Here is a 16,936-nt window from a genome sequence, read left to right as displayed (position 1 = left end):
CTCCTTGAGCTGCTTGACAACCTTGAAAGGGCCCTCCCAGGTGGCCTGTAGTTTGTTCTTTCTCACGGGGATGAGAACCATCACCGGATCCCCGGTGGCGTAGGCACGGGCCCGCGCCGTGCGGTCATACCAGACCTTCTGCTTCCTCTGGGCTCTGGCCAGATTCTCCCTGGCCAGGCCCATGAGTTCAGCCAGTCTCTCTCGGAAGATCAGGACATACTCCACCACTGACTCTCCATCGGGAGTGGCCTTCCCCTCCCACTCGTCTCTCATCAGGTCCAGGGGGCCCCTCACCCTCCTGCCATATAACTGTTCGAAAGGCAAAAATCCGGTCGACTCCTGGGGCACCTCCCTGTACGCGAACAGCAGGTGAGGTAAGTACTTGTCCCAGTCCTGCGGGTGCTGGTTCATAAAGGTTTTCAGCATCATCTTTAGCGTCCCGTTAAACCTCTCCACCAGCCCATTAGACTGGGAGTGATAAGCTGAGGCCCAGTTGTGCCAGACCCCACATTTCTCCCACAAGCACCGGAGCAGGGCCGACATGAAGTTGGAGCCTTGGTCTGTCAAGACTTCCTTGGGGAACCCCACTCGGCTGAAAATGGTCAGGAGCGCATCGGCCACGGTGTCTGCTTCAATGGAAGCTAAGGGCACTGCCTCGGGGTAGCGGGTGGCAAAATCTACCACCATCAGAATGTATTTCTTCCCCGACCGGGTCATCTTGCTGAGAGGCCCCACGATGTCCATGGCCACCTTCTGGAAAGGCTCCTCTATGATGGGTGTCACGGAGTTCCTGGGCGATGCTCTGGAACTGCTCCCCATGAAGTCAGTCAGGACTCTGGGGTAGTCGCCTTTCTGTGAGCAGCCTGTCTTCAGGACACACAGCTCACACAGCTTCCACCTTCCTGGATCTGATCTCGGAGCATTCAGCATCCTCTGCCTCTCCGTGCGCTTCCCACAGCGAGTCCGCTCAGGCGGTGCTCCTGGGGAAGCCAGAGGGTCCTGCACCCCAACTTCGCAGTCAGACGTGACTCTCAGCCAGCCAGTAAAACAGAAGGTTTATTAGACGACAGGAACATGGTCTAAAACAGAGCTTGCAGGTGCAGAGAACGGGACCCCTCAGCTGGGTCCATTCTGGGGGGCAGTGAGCCAGACAACCACGTCTGCACTTCACTCCATGTCCCAGCCAGCCCCAAACTGAAAAACCCCTCCAGCCCCTCCTCCTCTGGGCTTTGTTCCTTTCCCGGGCCAGGAGGTCACCTGATTCCTTTGTTCTCCAACCCTTCAGCTCTCACCTTGCAGGGGGGAAGGGCCCAGGCCATCAGTTGCCAGGAAACAGGGTGTCGGCCATTCTCTGTGTCCAGACTCCTGCACACACATGCCCTCTAGGGCTCTGCAATGATCATACACCCTTACCCCACCACCTAGATACTTAAGAACTGCCTAGGGGAAACTGAGGCACCCCCACACTATTCAGAGGAAACATTAAGAACAGTCCCACTTCGTCACATCGGGCAAAGGTCTCAAAGCCACTTTCCCCTTGTCCTGGGCCTTCCCCACCCTCTGACAGGGGTCACAGGATCGGCAATACTGCCGGACCGTGGTAAAGACCCCGGGCCAGTAAAAGTTCTGTAGCAACCTCTGCCGGGTGCGCCGGATTCCCTGGTGCCCTGCGAGGGGGATGTCATGGGCCAGGTACAGGAGCTTGCGGCGATACTTCTGGGGGACCACCAGCTGCCTCCTGATCCCACAGGACTCTACTTCCCTTGTGGGAGCCCATTCTTGGTACAGGAACCCCTTCTCCCACAGGAACCTCTCCTGGCAGCCTCTCCTCATGGTCCGTACCACACTGAGGTCGGCCAGGTCCCTGAGCTTCCGCAAGGAGGGATCTTTCCTCAACTCGGCCTGGAACTCAGCGGCTGGGGAAGGGATGGGGACCGGTTCCCCCTCAGTGGCCAGGTCTGAGGCCTCAGCCTCTCTGAGCCGTGCCCCTCGGCGCTCCCTCCCCACCAGGGTAGGGTCCTGCGCCTCTGGTGTGGTACCCTCCCCAAGGTCAGGGCGCAGTGCCCCTCACTGGCTCTGGCTACGGGTCACAACCAGGGCGGTCTGGGGCTTGCTTGGCCAGTCCTCTAGGTCTCCCTCCATCAAAACTTCAGTGGGCAAATGGTGGTGTACCCGCACATCCTTGGGGCCCTCCTTGACCCCCCATTTCAGGTGTACCCTTGCCACGGGCACCTTAAATGGGGTCCCGCCCACCCCCATCAGAGTCAGGTAGGTGTTGGGCACCACCCGATCTGGGGCCACCACCTCGGGCCGGGCCAGCGTCACCTCCGCGCCCGTATCCCAGTATCCATTGACCTTCCTTCCATCCACCTCCAGGGGTACAAGGCACTCTCTCCGGAGGGACAGCCCCGCGCCCACCCTGTAAACCGAGCACCCTTAGTCCAGAGCCTCCAGCCCAATGGCGGAGCTGGCCTGGGGTACTCTTCCCTCCTGCGCAGGTGGTAAACTGGTAGCCCCCCTTTCCTGGGTCGTCTGCCCCTCGTCCAGCTGAGTCCCTACCCAGTTAACCCTGGGTAGGTTGGGTTGGCTCAGTTTGTCCCTGAGCCCGGGGCACAGGGTCCGTATGTGGCCTCTCTGGCCACAGTGATAGCAGCTCAGGTCACGTTGGTCCCCTCGAGCGGGTCGGAGGGGCCCGACGCCAGGCGTTCCCCTTGGGAGGGGGTTCTCCCTATTTCCCCGCTGGGAGGCCCCCTGGTGACTCTCTCTCTGCATCGGGGGGGGGGTGGCCTGTTCTTTTGGGACTCCTCCCGGCTACCCCCTAACCGACTGTTCACAAACTCGTCGGCCAGCTGCCCTGCATGCTGGGGGTTCTCGAGCTTTTTGTCCACCAACCACAGCCTCAGGTCGGAAGGGCACTGTTCATACAGTTGCTCCAGTACGATTAGGTCAAGCAGGTCCTCTTTAGCTCGGGCCCCAGCTGTCCACTTGCGGGCATATCCCTGCATCCGGTTGACCAGTTGTAGGTAGGTGACCTCAGGCGTTTTACGCTGACTCCGGAACCTTCTCCGGTACATCTCGGGGGTCAGCCCAAACTCACGGAGCAGGGCCTGTTTGAATAGTTCATAGTCCCCTGCCTCCGCCCCTGTCATCCGGCTGTACATCTCCACGGCTTTGGGGTCCAGTAAGGGGGTGAGGAACTGGAGCCTGTCTGCAGGGTCAACCCTGTGCATCTCACAGGCATTCTCAAAGGCCGTCAGGAAGCTATCTATGTCCTCCCCCTCCTTCTGCTGGGCCAGGAAGCACTTATCAAAGTTCCTTGCAGTCTTGGGTCCCCCCGCACTCACCACAGCCGGGGCCCCACTGCTCTTCAGCCTGGCCAGCTCCAGTTCATGCTGTCTTTGTTTCTCCTTCTCCTGACGTTCCCTCTCCTTCTCCTCCTGCTCATGTTGACGTTGTTTCTCCTCATGTTGACGTTGTTTTTTCATGATCCTCCAGCTCCCTCATTTTCATCTCCCTCTCCCATTCCAGCCGCATCCGCTCCAGGGATGGGGAGCTCCGCCGGGAGGATCCCCTGCTGGGTGCCGGGGTCAGGGTGCCCTCGGTATTCGCTGGGCTTCCCCCAACCCCTCCCCCAGGCCTAGGTAGGAAGGGTCTCGGGGTGTCCTGGGCAGCAGTCTGACTCCTCCCAGCCCGGTCAGGCCCCAGGGCCCATGCTGCGTCTGCCGGGCGGCTTCCCTCAGGGACAGGGATCGGGTCATCCAAGCGATCCCTCTCCTCCAGCTGGGCAATCAGCTGTTCCTTGGTGGACCTCCCGATGCGCAGCCCCCTCTGCCTGCACAGCTCCACCAGGTCGCTCTTAAGGCGTTTAGCGTACATCTCCCTGCTGGCCACTCGCAGGCCGGGCAGCTTCCCACGGTTTCCAGGAAAAGCCCCTAGTGTGCCAGTCCTTCTTGAGGTCACCACCTCTTTGCCAGGGTTGAGCTGCAGACTCCTCCGCCCCTGGGACCGCTCGCTGCTATCCCCCGGGGGACCCTGTTACTGCAAAAGTCCTTCTCTCTGGTCACACACTCCCAGGGGTTTACCGCCCCCTGAAACCGTCTCTCTCTGAATCTTCAGCACACCTGGTCCCCGTCAATCCCCCTTCGTTTTACTGCCCCCCAGTCACTCACTGCAGGAAACGCCGTTCACGGGGTGCAGTACATCCCACCGCTACCACCAGTTGTCACGGAGTGTGGGGGAGTCTAGGCCCTGCACCCCTCTTCCTGGGATTCACTGAGACTCTCAGCCAGCCAGTAAAACAGAAGGTTTATTGGACAACAGGAACACAGTCCAAAACAGAGCTTGTGGGGTACACCCAGGACCCCTCAGTCAAGTCCTTCTGGGGGAGCAGGGAGCTTAGACCCTAGCCCTGGGGTTCCCTGTGTTCCTCCACCCAGCCCCAAACTGAAACTAACCCCCCCCCACCCCCCCGCAGCAGGTTCCCTGCTGCAGCCTCTGTCCACATTCCCGGGCAGAGGTGTTACCTCCCCCTCCCCCTCCTGGCTCAGGTGACAGGCTCTCAGGTCTCCCATCTCCAGGGCACATTCCCAGGTCAACAGTCCCCCCGCCCTGCTGCGTCACATCCTCACACCTGATCCCAGCCCTGGTTCCTGGGGGAGGTTCCTGTCACCCAGGCTGCTGGATCGGGGGATGGGAGGAACCGGCCTGGGTGTCGCCCTGGGGCCCAGCTGGCTCAGCATTAGGTGTCACATTGATGCAGTGCCGTGGATTAACAGCTCACTCGGCAGGCCAGGCCAGGAGCAGAGGGCGCTTTGTGAGGAGCTGGGTGGCTGGATCTGCTCCTGGGCCCGGTGTCAGGAGTGGGGCAGGGGTGGCTGGGCTCAGTGCAAAGGTGTGACTGACTTGGGCTGCGGCAGGGTGTAACTATCCATGCATGTTGGGACAACAGCGCCCAATCCTACCCTCTAGGCTCTGGAGGGGCAGCAGGGCTGGCTGCACGCTTGGCAGGCTCCCAGCAGGAGAGGGGGAATTGGGAGTAGTTTGGTTTCCCTGTTGCTGAGGGGAGAGGGGTGCAGCTCATCCCTGCAGGCCTGGGGTCCCCTGTGCAGGGGCTGTTTGCCCGCGGCCCACCCTGCTCTGATGGGACAGGTAAGGCAGCTGGCTGTGGGAGCAGAGTGGCAGATTTGCCAGGGCTGCACGGAGATCCCCTCTGGCCTGCGCTGCTGGAGGGAGCTCAGAGTTCATGGGTGCTGGGAGCCTTTCATCAGCCCAGCTGGGCGTACCCTGTGAGCTCAGGTCACTGGCCTGCCTGTCCCATGCTGCACGCGCATACCTGGCTCTGGAGCCCTGTGGTTCAGGGCCAGGCTGAGACCACGGAGTGCCTGACTGACCAAACTGCCCTTGTCATGATGCTTGTTCTGAGGAAGGGCGGGGAGATGCGAGGTGTGTGGGTCAGAGAGGAAGCCAAGATTCAGGCTTGAGTGGCAGCAAGGCTGGTTGTTGCATTCGCCATGCCAGAGAAGGCAGGGGAGGGTGTCGGGAGAGATCAAGAGCTTTGTTGTGGCTATGTTAAGTTTCAGTGGCAGCTGGACACCCGCGGGAGGACGTTCAAGAGACAGGCTGAGATCTTAGGACAGAGAGAGGGAGACAGGGCTGGAGCAGGCCGTGAATTTGTGAGTCATCAGCTTAAAGATAGGTGTTAAAGCCAAAGCCATGTTTGTGGCTGAGATCACCCAGGGTTTGTCTGCGCAGCCCACGGAAGTGAGCTTGTCAGCCTGGGTCAGGCTTGGGCTAGCCGGACGTGGGCTAGTGCTCTCAAAAGAGCTGTGTAGACAGAGCACTGATGCTACGGCTCAGGCTGGAGCTCAGGCTCTGGAGCCCTGTTTTTAGAGCGCCCGCGTGAGCCCCACAGGGCCAAGTCTCCTGAGCCGGGCTGGGAGGCTTCCTTCTGCATGCTGCGTAGACACACCCCCAGAGACAGTGTAGAGGGAGACGAGGAGGGGGCAAGAATGGAGCCCTGAGGGGACCCACCCCATAAGAGGAGAGTGAAGCAAGACCACCCCCAGCTGAGACACCAAGGGAGGAGGCCAGGCTCCCGGAAGCCCAGGCATTGCAGGGTACAGAGAAGTGAGCGTGGTCAATCGTGTTAAAGGCAGCCAGCCATGGCCTGGAGGGGCTGAGGTTGGAGCACTGGCTGTGAAGTTGGTCTCAGAAGAGGTCATTAGAGGTCTTTGGGGGAGGGGGGGGTGTCAGTGGAGGCCGTGGGGCAGAAGCTAGATTGGAGTGGGGCTGGGATGGAGTTTGAGCAGAGGACTTGAAGCCAGCAGCAGTAGCTGTCTCACACTCAGTGAGCCTGGAGGTGAGGGGCTGGGCCAAGGATGGTTTTTACGATGCGAGAAAACAAGTCATGGGCCTTTTGTGAAGGGAGGAAAAGAACGAGGCAGACTCCAGGGAGTTGGAGGCGTGTGCATGAGGCAGCTGGGGGTGAGGAAGAACTGGGCGTGTGTCTCCAGACAGTGCCTGGAGCCCAAGGGTTTGCTGGTGTCTGACAAAATCTCATCTCCCAAGTGAGATCAATAGCCTGGAATGTGGAGCTTTTCGAGAGGGGTGCAGGGGGCATAACGGGGTGGGAGTGGGGATTTGATCTTAGCCTGGGCTCAGGAGAGATGCCGGGCAGGGAAATGGGCCCGGCTGGGGGCTGTTTCCTGGGGAAGGGCTGGGCGCTCTGGTGACAGGATGGAGTCCTAGAGAACAGACTGGGCGATCCTGGCCCAGTCGCATGAGGCCTGAAGGGCCTTTTCCAGCTCTGGCTTCTCTGATCCCATTAGCCATTTGAGCAGCTCTCCTTCCAGGTGGGGCTGGGGCCACGGGTAAGGACCAGCAGGGCAGGAAGGAGTGCAGGTTATCAGAAGGGTTCCAATGAGCTCTGGGTGTGTGGGTGGGTGTGCGCACCCTCCCACCCCTGCTGGGGTGTCACACAGCCATGTTGCAGTGTGGAGGGTGCTGGTTTATTTACGGACCTGACAGCCTTCACCTGCCCTTCCCCCTGCATCCCAGCAGGTGAATAATTGCTGGGTGCAGTGTCCCAGGCATGGACTGGGCTGGGCTATACAGTATTTATGAGTCTGGTCTCCCCAAGCCTGACCTTTTCCTGCTCATGGGAGTGGACATGGGGAGGGGAACAGGGCCTGCAACTCACTCTGCAGGTGTCTGGTGGTCCCAGGACCCAGATGCTTCAGAATGGGGCAGAGGGCATGTATCTCCACGCTGTCCGCTTCCCTTGCCAGGGCCCCCCGCTGTTTATCACTGGAGGCCTCTTGCCTGCGCTCCCATGTGACCAGCTTCAGGCTGGGTTGAGACCTGGATCCCATGGCCAGAAGGGACCATGGTGATCATCTATGTAACAGGCCAGAGACCTGCCCCAGAACCATTCCCAGAGCAGATCTTTTAGAAAAACATCCAGTCTTGGTTGAAACGTGGTCAGTGATGGAGAATCCACCATGGCCCTTGGTAAATTGTTCCAGTGGATAATTGTTACTCTCACCATCAAAAATTTACTCCTTATTTCCAGTCTGAATTTGTCTAGCTTCAGCTACCAGCCTTTGGCTCCTGATAGACATTTCTCTGCTAGATTGAAGAGCCTGTTATCGAATGTTTGTTCCCTGTGTAGGTACTTATAGACTGGGATGAAGACATCCCTTAACCTTCTTTTTGTTAGGCTAAATAGACTGAGATCCTTGAGTCAATCAGTCTAAAGCTCTTTTCTAACCCTTTAATCATTCTCGTGGCTCTTCTCTGACCCCTCACCAATTTATCAACATCCTTCTTGAATTGTGGGCACCAGAACTGGACACAGGATTCCAGCAGTGGTCTCATGGCTCCAAAGGCAGAGGTAAAATAATCCTTCATCCCTATTTGAGATTCCCCTCTTTATGCATCCAAGGATCACATTAGCCCTTTTGGTCACAGCCCACGATTGATGTCCGGATAACAGGTCTATAATTTCCTGGGTCGTCCCATTTATCTTTGTAGTAAGAAAAGAGCCTGAAACATATGGTGACGATAACACTCTTTCCATTCCATTTGTATCTCTGGGGGATGTTAGACAGAAGCTACTAAAGTAAGGCATTTTTAAACCAGCAGGACCAGATTACTTTCATTCAAGAGTTTTAAAAGAGCTGGCTGGGGAGCTCACTGAACTGTTAATGTTGATTTTCAATAAGTCTTGGAGCACTGGGGAAGTTACAGCCAATGGGGAAGGATTTCATGCAGGCCCCAGGAGATGTCTCTGGGGTACAGTGTGTGTATATTTGGGGGGTCAATAGTCTATTGACCTGCTGCCTGTAGCTGGGAGCAGTCTGGTCCCCCAAGCTCGGTACAGTGCAGGGGGTTCACTGCTGGGAGAGGGCTGGGCATCTGCCCCATGCAGTGCCTTTAACCCCTGCAGCACTGGGTTCTCTGGCACTCTCAGAGCTGTACAGCACTAGAGGGGACCGATGGGCCCTTTCTGGACCCTCATCCCCCCCAGGGCCAGTGCAAGGAGGTTTCACGCCCTAGGCGAAACTTCCACCTTGTGCTGCCCCCCCCACGGTAGCTCCCCCCCACACACCCTGAGGCGCCCCCCTGCGGCAGCTCCCCGCTGCCCCCTCCCTCCCCTCAGCCTGGGGAGCCGCGGGCAGCAGCTGCCCGCCCCAGCTCACCTCTGCTCCGCCTCCTCCCCGAGCACGCCGCCGCTTCTCCCGCCTCCCAGGCTTGCGGCACCAATCAGCTGTTTGGCGTGCAAGCCTGGGAGGGAGAGAAGCAGAGCGGGGCGGTGCTCAGGGGAGGAGGCGGAGCAGAGGTGAGCTGGGGCGGGGACCAGTTCTCCTGTGCGCCCCCACCCCCGTTACTTGCTGCAGGCGGCCCTACCCACGCCCCCCTGCCCCAGCTTACCTCCGCTCCACCGCCGCCCCCAACCACTTGGCGCCCTAGGCTACCGCCTCGTTCGCCTAGTGGTTGCACTGGCCCTGATCCCCCCAGGTGTGGGTCCGGTGCAGTACGTGGGGTTGCGGGGCAGGACTGTGATACATGGCGCCGTGGCCGCCAGGGCTCAGCCCTCCCAGAGGGTAGGTGACTCATGCAGAGTGCCAGTGAACGGGGAACCCCCCTGGAAGGAGGAGCCAGGGGACAGGTGGACATGCGGTGGAGAGGACTGAGATGTCCCAGTGGGGGCACATGCCAGCTCTAGCACAATCATAGAATCATAGAATATCAGGGTTGGAAGGGACCCCTGAAGGTCATCTAGTCCAACCCCCTGCTTGAAGCAGGACCTATTCCCAGTTAAATCATCCCAGCCAGGGCTTTGTCAAGCCTGACCTTACAAGGGTGTAGCTGGGAGCTGGCCTGAGGGGGCTCTTTGGGGATCATTCGGGGGCTGTATCAGGTGAGGGCACATGGGACATGGATCAAGGGGCACGTTGGGGGCCAGATTGGGGAGCACCGAGGGCAGATGAGGCTGGGTGACGGTGCTGGCGAAGGTGGCCCGAGGGCCTATGCAGCCCAGAGCTGGGCAGGAGCTGGCCTCTCAGCCTCTCCCGTTCTCTGTCTCTGCAGGTGGAAAGTAGTGAAACATCCAAAGACACTGCCTCAGTCCCAAAGTGCCACGCCCCCTGTCAGGATGCTGGCTCCACGGAGCAGGTGCCCAATGGAGACCTGGAGACAGATGGTGCCCAGTGGAAAGGCCCGGAGGACAGCGATGGGACCCCGAAGGGCGGGCAGCATGGCGAGGACGAGACGGACAGCCTCCCAGACAGTGAGACGGGCCAGGCCCTGGAGAACGGGCGCTGCACCCCGAAGGACAGCCCGGACCCACCGGCCGATGAGGGTGAGCTGGCCCCTTCCGCCCCCCAGAAGAAGAGAGGCAAGAGGAAACTCTTGGAGACAGCTGGGAAAAGTAAGACCTTAGCGTTTAGGGCTCCCGTCTACAGGGCTGGCAGGATCCAGGAGCGTGGGTAACTAACGTGACCTCTGACCTGCCAGGGGTCCTGCTGTCTCCTGCCTGTGCCCCTGTGGTGCCACCATCCAACTGAGGTGCCCTGTGGGAGGGTCTGCTACAGAGACCAGGGCTGGGAGCAGGCTTGAGAGGTACCGCTGGAGTCCTGGGCACCAGAGGGCTGGCTGGGAGCCCAGGGACACAGTATGGGGGTAGGCGGGTGTCGTGGAGAGAGGGCGATAGAGTAAATACCGAACTTCCTTGGGAATGAGCCAAGCCGCCTCATTCCTGCCAAACGACAGCCCCGGGAAGCTGAGTGGGCTAATGGTTGAGACTAGGAGGGGAGCCCCAGCAACTGGGGAGCAGCAGCCAGTGCCCCCTGACCTGCCCCCCCAAAGAGCTGTGTGTGTTCCCAGCTTCCCACTGACTGCCCCCACCCCATAGGTTCTGTGCTCCCAGCTGCCTCGCTGCTCCTAGAGACACTGACCCAGGAACGGGGGAGACCGAACCATTGGCGGGGTCCCCTCTCCAGCACGGGGAGAGAGTAGGGATGCCCCGGCACACCCACCCTGGAGAGCGGCTGGGGAGGCACCAGTGCCAGACTGCCAGCTGTGGGTTGCCCCCTGCCTGGGGAATGGGCTCTGTATTGCTGGGCTGTGGGAGGGGAAGAACCTGCAGCGGGTCCCTGCGGGGCTGCCGGGGGTAAACACTGGGGGCAGCTAAGGGACATAGCTCTTGTGCGCCCCCTAGGTTTTGTGCTGTACTCAGTCATGTCAGTCACTGCTAATCCGGTTACTGCCCTTGGCCACAGCTCTGAGATCCCAATCACTGTCTGGTGGCCTGCAGGGAATGGGGGAGAGGCAGGCAGCCGTCTTCTCTTGTCCCCTGTTCCCTAAGGCAGGCAAGCACACTCCTGGGTTTTGAGAAGGGCTCCCAGGGCGCTGCACAGAGAGAGAGACCGGCTCCGATGCTTTGCTGGGCCCAGTATCTGGGGGCACAGAAAAGCCAGCTGCAGCACCCTGAGTGTGGGGTCAGTTCTACACCAGCCCCGACCCAGCGTCCTTTGTGTCGCCTAAGAGATTCTAGGAAGTACGCTCTGTGGCCCCATGGGGCCATATGCCAGCAGAAAATCGCCACAGTCCAGTAGCATCTCCCTTCCTGCCCCTGGCCTGCCTTCTACAACGGAGGAGCTGTCTCTGCCAGCTGGGAACTCCACTACGCAGAGGAAATGCCCACTTGGAAAGATCTCGCTGCTTTCTTCCCCCTATGCCCAGCCACAATAGTGCCAAGCGCTGGATAGAGAGCCTGGCCCTCACCAGGAGACAGACAGTCCCATGCACACGTCAGACACACGCACACGCAGTGCCGTTCAGTGAGGCTCATTGGCATGAGCAACTCTACGGGTGCTGCCAGAGTGTAACGGGGACAGAACCCTGGAGCAGAGGCTGCCCTGGGGCTGGACATTAACCCCTGCAGCCATTCCCTTATTGCTGTCTGGTCCTGACCCCTCCATGCCATCTCCGCCCCCTCTCCCCTCCGGGAACCGGTTTTCCTGCTTGCTTTTCATAGCAGAGCCTTTGCTCATTTCTGGCCACGGGAGGGAGTCTCTTTCTCCCCCTGCCCTGGGTTTGGAGCTCGCCCTGGGCCTGAGCCGTCTGTCACTTATGTTGGTGTAAGTCAGATGTAAGTCCTGGAGGGGGAATTTGGTGCAGACAAGAGAAGACTCAGGCCTTCTGCTGTGCTGGCTGCAGTTCCCTCCTCTTGGGTTGGACGCTGCTTTGCGTCAGTTTCCACCTCCAGATCATGGTCCGTGACTGTGTTTGATGAGCACTGGCCTTAGCTTTGCAGGTTCCACGCGGTGAGGTCTGGGGGCACTTGCAGGGCTGGGGCACTGCAGCTGAGTGCAGGTGTTGGTACGTTCTCTCAGAGCCCGGGCTGGCGTGCTGGGCACCTTTTGGTGGATGGAGTGGATGGTGCCAGCTTTCCTCGGGCGGAACGGGCCCAGTTCTGCTTTGCTGCCCCTGAGGCTTGCTGTGATTGGCTGGTGAAGTGAGGCCCAGATGTGGGTGCCAGGCAGTCGAATGGGTGGGGCTGGACTGTTGGGGGTTGTGTCTAGCCCGTGGTTTCTCTGTGGGAGAGAGGCCCGTAGAGCTTTTTCTTGCAGTGCTCTCAGAGCCCGTCTGCAGTTCCCTGCCGCTCAGGTGTCGGAGTCGGGCTGTGCTCAATCACCGGTCTGCAATAAGGCCCATGTAGCACTGCAGGGTTCTAGGAGGGGCCAGTTCCTATAGAGACCAGCTTGTCACACACACAGGCTTCCTGCCCCATGAGCCAAGAAAGCTCCTGCACTCATTCGGCAAGTTTGTCTGCAGAGGCATCAGTAGTGAGAGGAAGGTCAAGATGTGCCCCCAGTAGCCCACTGCCTACACTCTCCCCGAGCACTAGCCACCGCTCTGCCTTCTGTGGCTTGTGTTCCCCAGGCAGCTCCTAAACCCCTTAGGAGACAGCCAGCTCCCAGTGGTAAGGCCCTTTCCCTCTCTGCCCATGGGGATGTCTTAGCTGCGGGATGGGTCATACTGGGCTTCCCGCTGGGAGAGCGCCCGGCTCCTCTCCTCGTGGGCCCTGCTGGTTGGGCTGGGATGTCTGAGATTGCCCTGGCCTAGCCTGGTGCAGTATGACATGGCTTTATGGCCAAAGGGGTAGGGAGCCAGCAGTGTCGGCAGAGCTGCACTGAGCTGGGCTCCCCGCAGCTGCCCTGTGAGATTGCTGCATTCGTGCTAGTTCTCACTAATCGTTATCCCGGTTATTTATGCTCCCTGGCAGAGCTGGAGCAGGAACTGCCGTGGTAACTCACAGTGCGTTAATTACCAGCCCCGGCCCAGCTAGCCTGGATCCTGCCTCTGGCTGTTCCCAGATCCCCAAGCTAGAAGGGACCACAGCGATCAACTGGCCTGACCTCCGGCATAGCACCAGCCAGACACCTGCCCCACAGTAGTTACCCAGAGAAGATCCATTAGAAAAACAGCCAGTCGGGATGTAGAATGTCCAGGGATGGAGCATCCCCCATGGCCCTGGGGAAATTGTTTCAGTGGTTAAGGGATGTCAGAGGAGGGTGTTCCCCTTGCTGGGCAGTACTTGCTTTGCAGGGCATGGTGTGGTAGAGGTGCCAGGCCTGTAGTTAGGGCTCCCTTCGCCCAGCTCTGGGTGGGAGTTGTGGCTTTTATGACGTGCCTGCGCAGAGCTCCGTGTGGGGCTGATGGGAGACTAGAAACCTCTTGTCAGACTGCTGCCTGAGCCCTAGCGAATCGTTGCCTTCCCTGGCCTAGTAGGGGGTGCTGTTAACCCAGCCAGGGGCTCCCTGCTCCTGGCACTCATGGCCAGGGATCCTAGAAATCTGTTTGCTGCGGAAAAATGCAGAATTTGCATTTTTACAGCGAATCTTTGGTTTTTACATTTTGTGAAAAAATAAAACCCTAAACAGTGGAACCCTGATTATCCAATCTCATGGGGACCGGGGCCAGATTACATCACCAGAAATTCAGGTAATCAGGAGAGCTTTCTATCCCTTATTTTCAGATGTGGTGGGGCTCAGGCAGACAGCCCTACATGGCTGGGACTGACCACCCCAGCCCCTGCTGCTGTCAGGCTCGGGCAGCTGGGGGTTCAGTTAATATGGAGAACCAGATAGCGGAATACAGACGTTGAAGTATTTGGTGTGTGTAAGAAATACAAATAGCAATGCTATCAATTGTATTTTATTATAATGAGTGATGGCAGTGCTGGTAGGCTTTGAACATTGTGCTCAGCTGACACCTGTGTATATTGCGGCTAGGGAAGCTCACATTCAGCATTTCATTTTCATTGTGGAAAAACGCCAATTTTTGTTGTTTTTATCAGAGAATTTTGGGTTTTATCATGGAAAACGGGGATCCCTGCTCATGGTTCTCCCTGACCTGGAATGCAGTAGCAGATGTGGCTCATGGAGAGTCTCACGCAGACCTCAGCCAGAGGGGGCTCCATGGCTTGGGGGGCAGAGTGGAGGACCCCCAGCGGGGGTGTAGAAACCAGGATCCCTCAGGAGTCGGCCCTAGTGCTCTGCAGGGGCAGGAATAGCCAGAATTGCCGTTTCCTCGCCAGCAGCCAGGCCTTGGAATTGGACCAAGGGACGTTTTGGGATCTGTAAATAAGCTCAGTCCTGGGAGGACAGAGAGACAGGCTGCTGCACCCATGGCACAATGCCCCCACACGGCGGGGGATGGGGGGGCAACTGCACCTGAATAATCCTGGTGGGGGCAGCGTGAGGCAGGCTGGGGGCCCGTTGTGTTGGGCACTGCACAGACACATGGGGGCACAGTGCCTGCCCCAGAAGCTTGGGGCTGGGGCAGGGAGCTGGCTACGACATGCAAGTGAAGGAGGTCAGACAGCAGTCGGTGCTCCAGTGACCATGGGGATGGAGGCGGGGAGAGCAGGCCCTGGGCCTGGAGCACAGCTCCGGTCCCTGGGTCCAGGGGTCCAGGGGTGGAGCGGCTAGACGCCTGAGGTGCTAGAGATTTCCATAGCCTCTCCCTCACCAGTGCTTCCCCTGCAGAGGTGGGGAGGGGGCAGCCAAGGCTTTCATGGAGCCACATGTCAGGTTGTAGCCTCGGGAGCCCTCAAACCCTGGTGGTGTGAGCTGCTGTGCTGGGGGGGGGGGGGGTGAAAGCGGGGCAATAGGCAAGGCCCAGCCCCCAGCCTGCCCTCCTTGTGCTGCTGGCTGGTCAGGGGATGCCTTGTGCCTGTTCCTAGCCCATGTCACTGGGCAGACTCCTCCCTGCTCCCCTTCCCTTCCATGGCTTGTTAACCACTCTAGCAGGATCTGCGCCTTAATTAGGCTGGGAGCTGCCTGTGCCGGCCCTGTGGGGCCCTGTTCCGGTTTGGGCCTCGGGCACAGCTGCAGTAAGGGTTACAGTCACAGCAGCGCTGCCCAGCTGCTTAGGGAAGGAAGGAAAATCCTGTCTCCTGTGGCAGCTGCAGGGAAAGTCTTTAATGAGGCAGATGGCATTAGCCCGGTTGGACTTGGGCCTTTTCTCTTGGGGAAGAAGTTTACCAGCCCCAAGCGGGCCAGCCCTCAGTTCTGGTCTCAGTTGAAGGCCAGGACCTCTAGCCATGCAGTGCCCCTTACTGCCACCCTGGGGTCAATATTGACTTGCAGGGAAGAGTGGCTTTTCCTGACCTCCCATCCATGTTTGACTGAGCTCCCCTGCCATCCCCCTGTTCGCAGGGCCTCAGCTATGACGGAAAACAGACGTTCCCCCATTGACTCGTTAGCCAGAGAGAGCAGCCCTAGGAAAGCTGTTTCTTCCCCAGGATTTCTGAGCAGAGTATTCTAGTTACTGCAGAGAGAGGCAGCGGGGTGGGGCGAGTTCTCTTGGCAAGCTGGCCTCAGCCAGGCGCTCCCAGGCCAGGCAGCGCAACACCCGGAAACATCTCTAACGCGGGACTCTCTCCAGCAGTGCCTGTTCCCCAGCCACCTCCTGTGCACCTCAGGGCTTAGGTGTAACTCCAGGCTCCAGCTGATGCTCACAGGGACATTTCCCTCCCACCGCTGGTCCTCAGCCTGCCAGTGAAGCTTCTCCGAGCTTTGATCCGCAGGTTCTGCGGGGTGACACACAGCCTCCAGGCTGTAGCTGGCCTGGGCAGAAGGGGGTAGCACAGACCCTCACCCACACCGGGACATTAGCAGCTATGATTGAGCCTGCAGCTTGAACTGCCTTGAGCTGTGACCACTCAGTGGGTTTGGTGTCACCCACACTCTAGCCTAGACCCAGCAGCATCTTCTCGGTCACTCTCCAAGGTTGGCGCCAGTAGATCACTCTCTTCTCCTGAGATGCTCACCATGGCCTGTGGGCACCAGGGAGGGTTTGCAGGGGCTGACCCATGCTGCTTGGCTCTGCTCGTTTTGCATGTCTGTGTAAACGTCCTTTGCTTAACTTTGCAAGGACAATTTCTAGGAAAAGGCAGGGGACCCTGTGATCCTGGCCAGGCCAGAAACCAACAATGACGGGGATATTCAAACCAGACACCCCAAAGGTCTGCCCAGCCAAGGGCCACACTGGCAGCTTCCAGGAGTCTGAGGGCTGCACCTGACTGGTATGAACCAGAGTGGACCGCAGATGTCTTCACTTCAGTATGGAAGTGCAGCCTCCCTGAGACCGCAGGTCCCAGCATGCAGTTCTGCATCTTGAGTGGACAGGCTTGGCTGAGATACAGCATTCCCTGCTGGGAGCTGTAGTCTCTGTGGGCCTTTGCCCTGCACTGGACATGGGAGTGGCTGTGGGCCACATCGGGCTGCCCCTTGTTCCCTCGGGACCCCCTTTTGGGTGCTGGGGAAGTCCTGCTCCTTGTGGGTTTGTGGCCCAGGTATGCTGCCTCCCTGCTGTGGCCGGGGTGTTCCTTGGTTCATTGGCATCCTGGGGCCCCCCCTCCCTGCAGTGCAGGGATTTTGCCCGGACAGGGAGGACTTCTGGAGCATGGCCTCGTCACACAGTCCCGTGCTTGGTCCCTCGGCCGGCGTGTGGCAGTAGAGCGGAGACGCTTGTCCTTAGTTTCTTCCCACTCCCTTTCAGTGGCTTTGGGGCGCTGTTAGGCCCAGGCCTTGTCCTGCTGCTGTGGGAATGCCCAGCGGTAGCTCTCCCTAAGAGCCTGAAGTGGCTTGCTGTGACGGGTCTCTCCTGGGGCAGCCAGCAGGTGGAAGGGGGCCTGGGAGCTGGGGCTGGGGCTTGACAGGGAAGGGAGACTGAGACGGGTGCTGGAGGACCCTAGGCTAAGGGAAGCGGGCACTCTGGGTTGGCTCCCCAGCCATGGGGGGCTCTGAGAAAGGCTGGGAAGGGAGGCACACCCATCCTCCTGGGGAACTCATTATTTGCTCTCCTGCGTGGGGCAGTGTTTGCCATCATGAGATGTGGGAGCCCCGGGCATAGCTTGTTTGCC

At 59.2% G+C, this 16,936-nt stretch overlaps 1 protein-coding gene across 6 annotated transcripts in view; it reads left to right on the top strand.

Annotated features, from left to right (window-relative positions):
• The window catches only part of DNMT3A (DNA methyltransferase 3 alpha), a 268,395-nt gene that overhangs the window by 109,232 nt on the left and 142,227 nt on the right, over positions 1-16,936 (top strand). For 4 of the 6 annotated variants that reach the window (XM_075126271.1, XM_075126270.1, XM_075126269.1 and 1 more), the window contains one exon: positions 9,592-9,931. In XM_075126271.1, coding sequence (XP_074982372.1) covers positions 9,592-9,931 — 340 coding nt within the window. The remainder of the gene's footprint in view (positions 1-9,591; positions 9,932-16,936) is intronic. The other 2 variants (XM_075126272.1, XM_048846079.2) reach the window with 1 other exon arrangement.

The sequence above is a fragment of the Caretta caretta genome, chromosome 3 (assembly GCF_965140235.1).
Source record: "Caretta caretta isolate rCarCar2 chromosome 3, rCarCar1.hap1, whole genome shotgun sequence".
NCBI classification, from domain to species: Eukaryota; Metazoa; Chordata; order Testudines; family Cheloniidae; genus Caretta; species Caretta caretta.
This window is presented reverse-complemented; position numbering and strand designations above follow the sequence as displayed.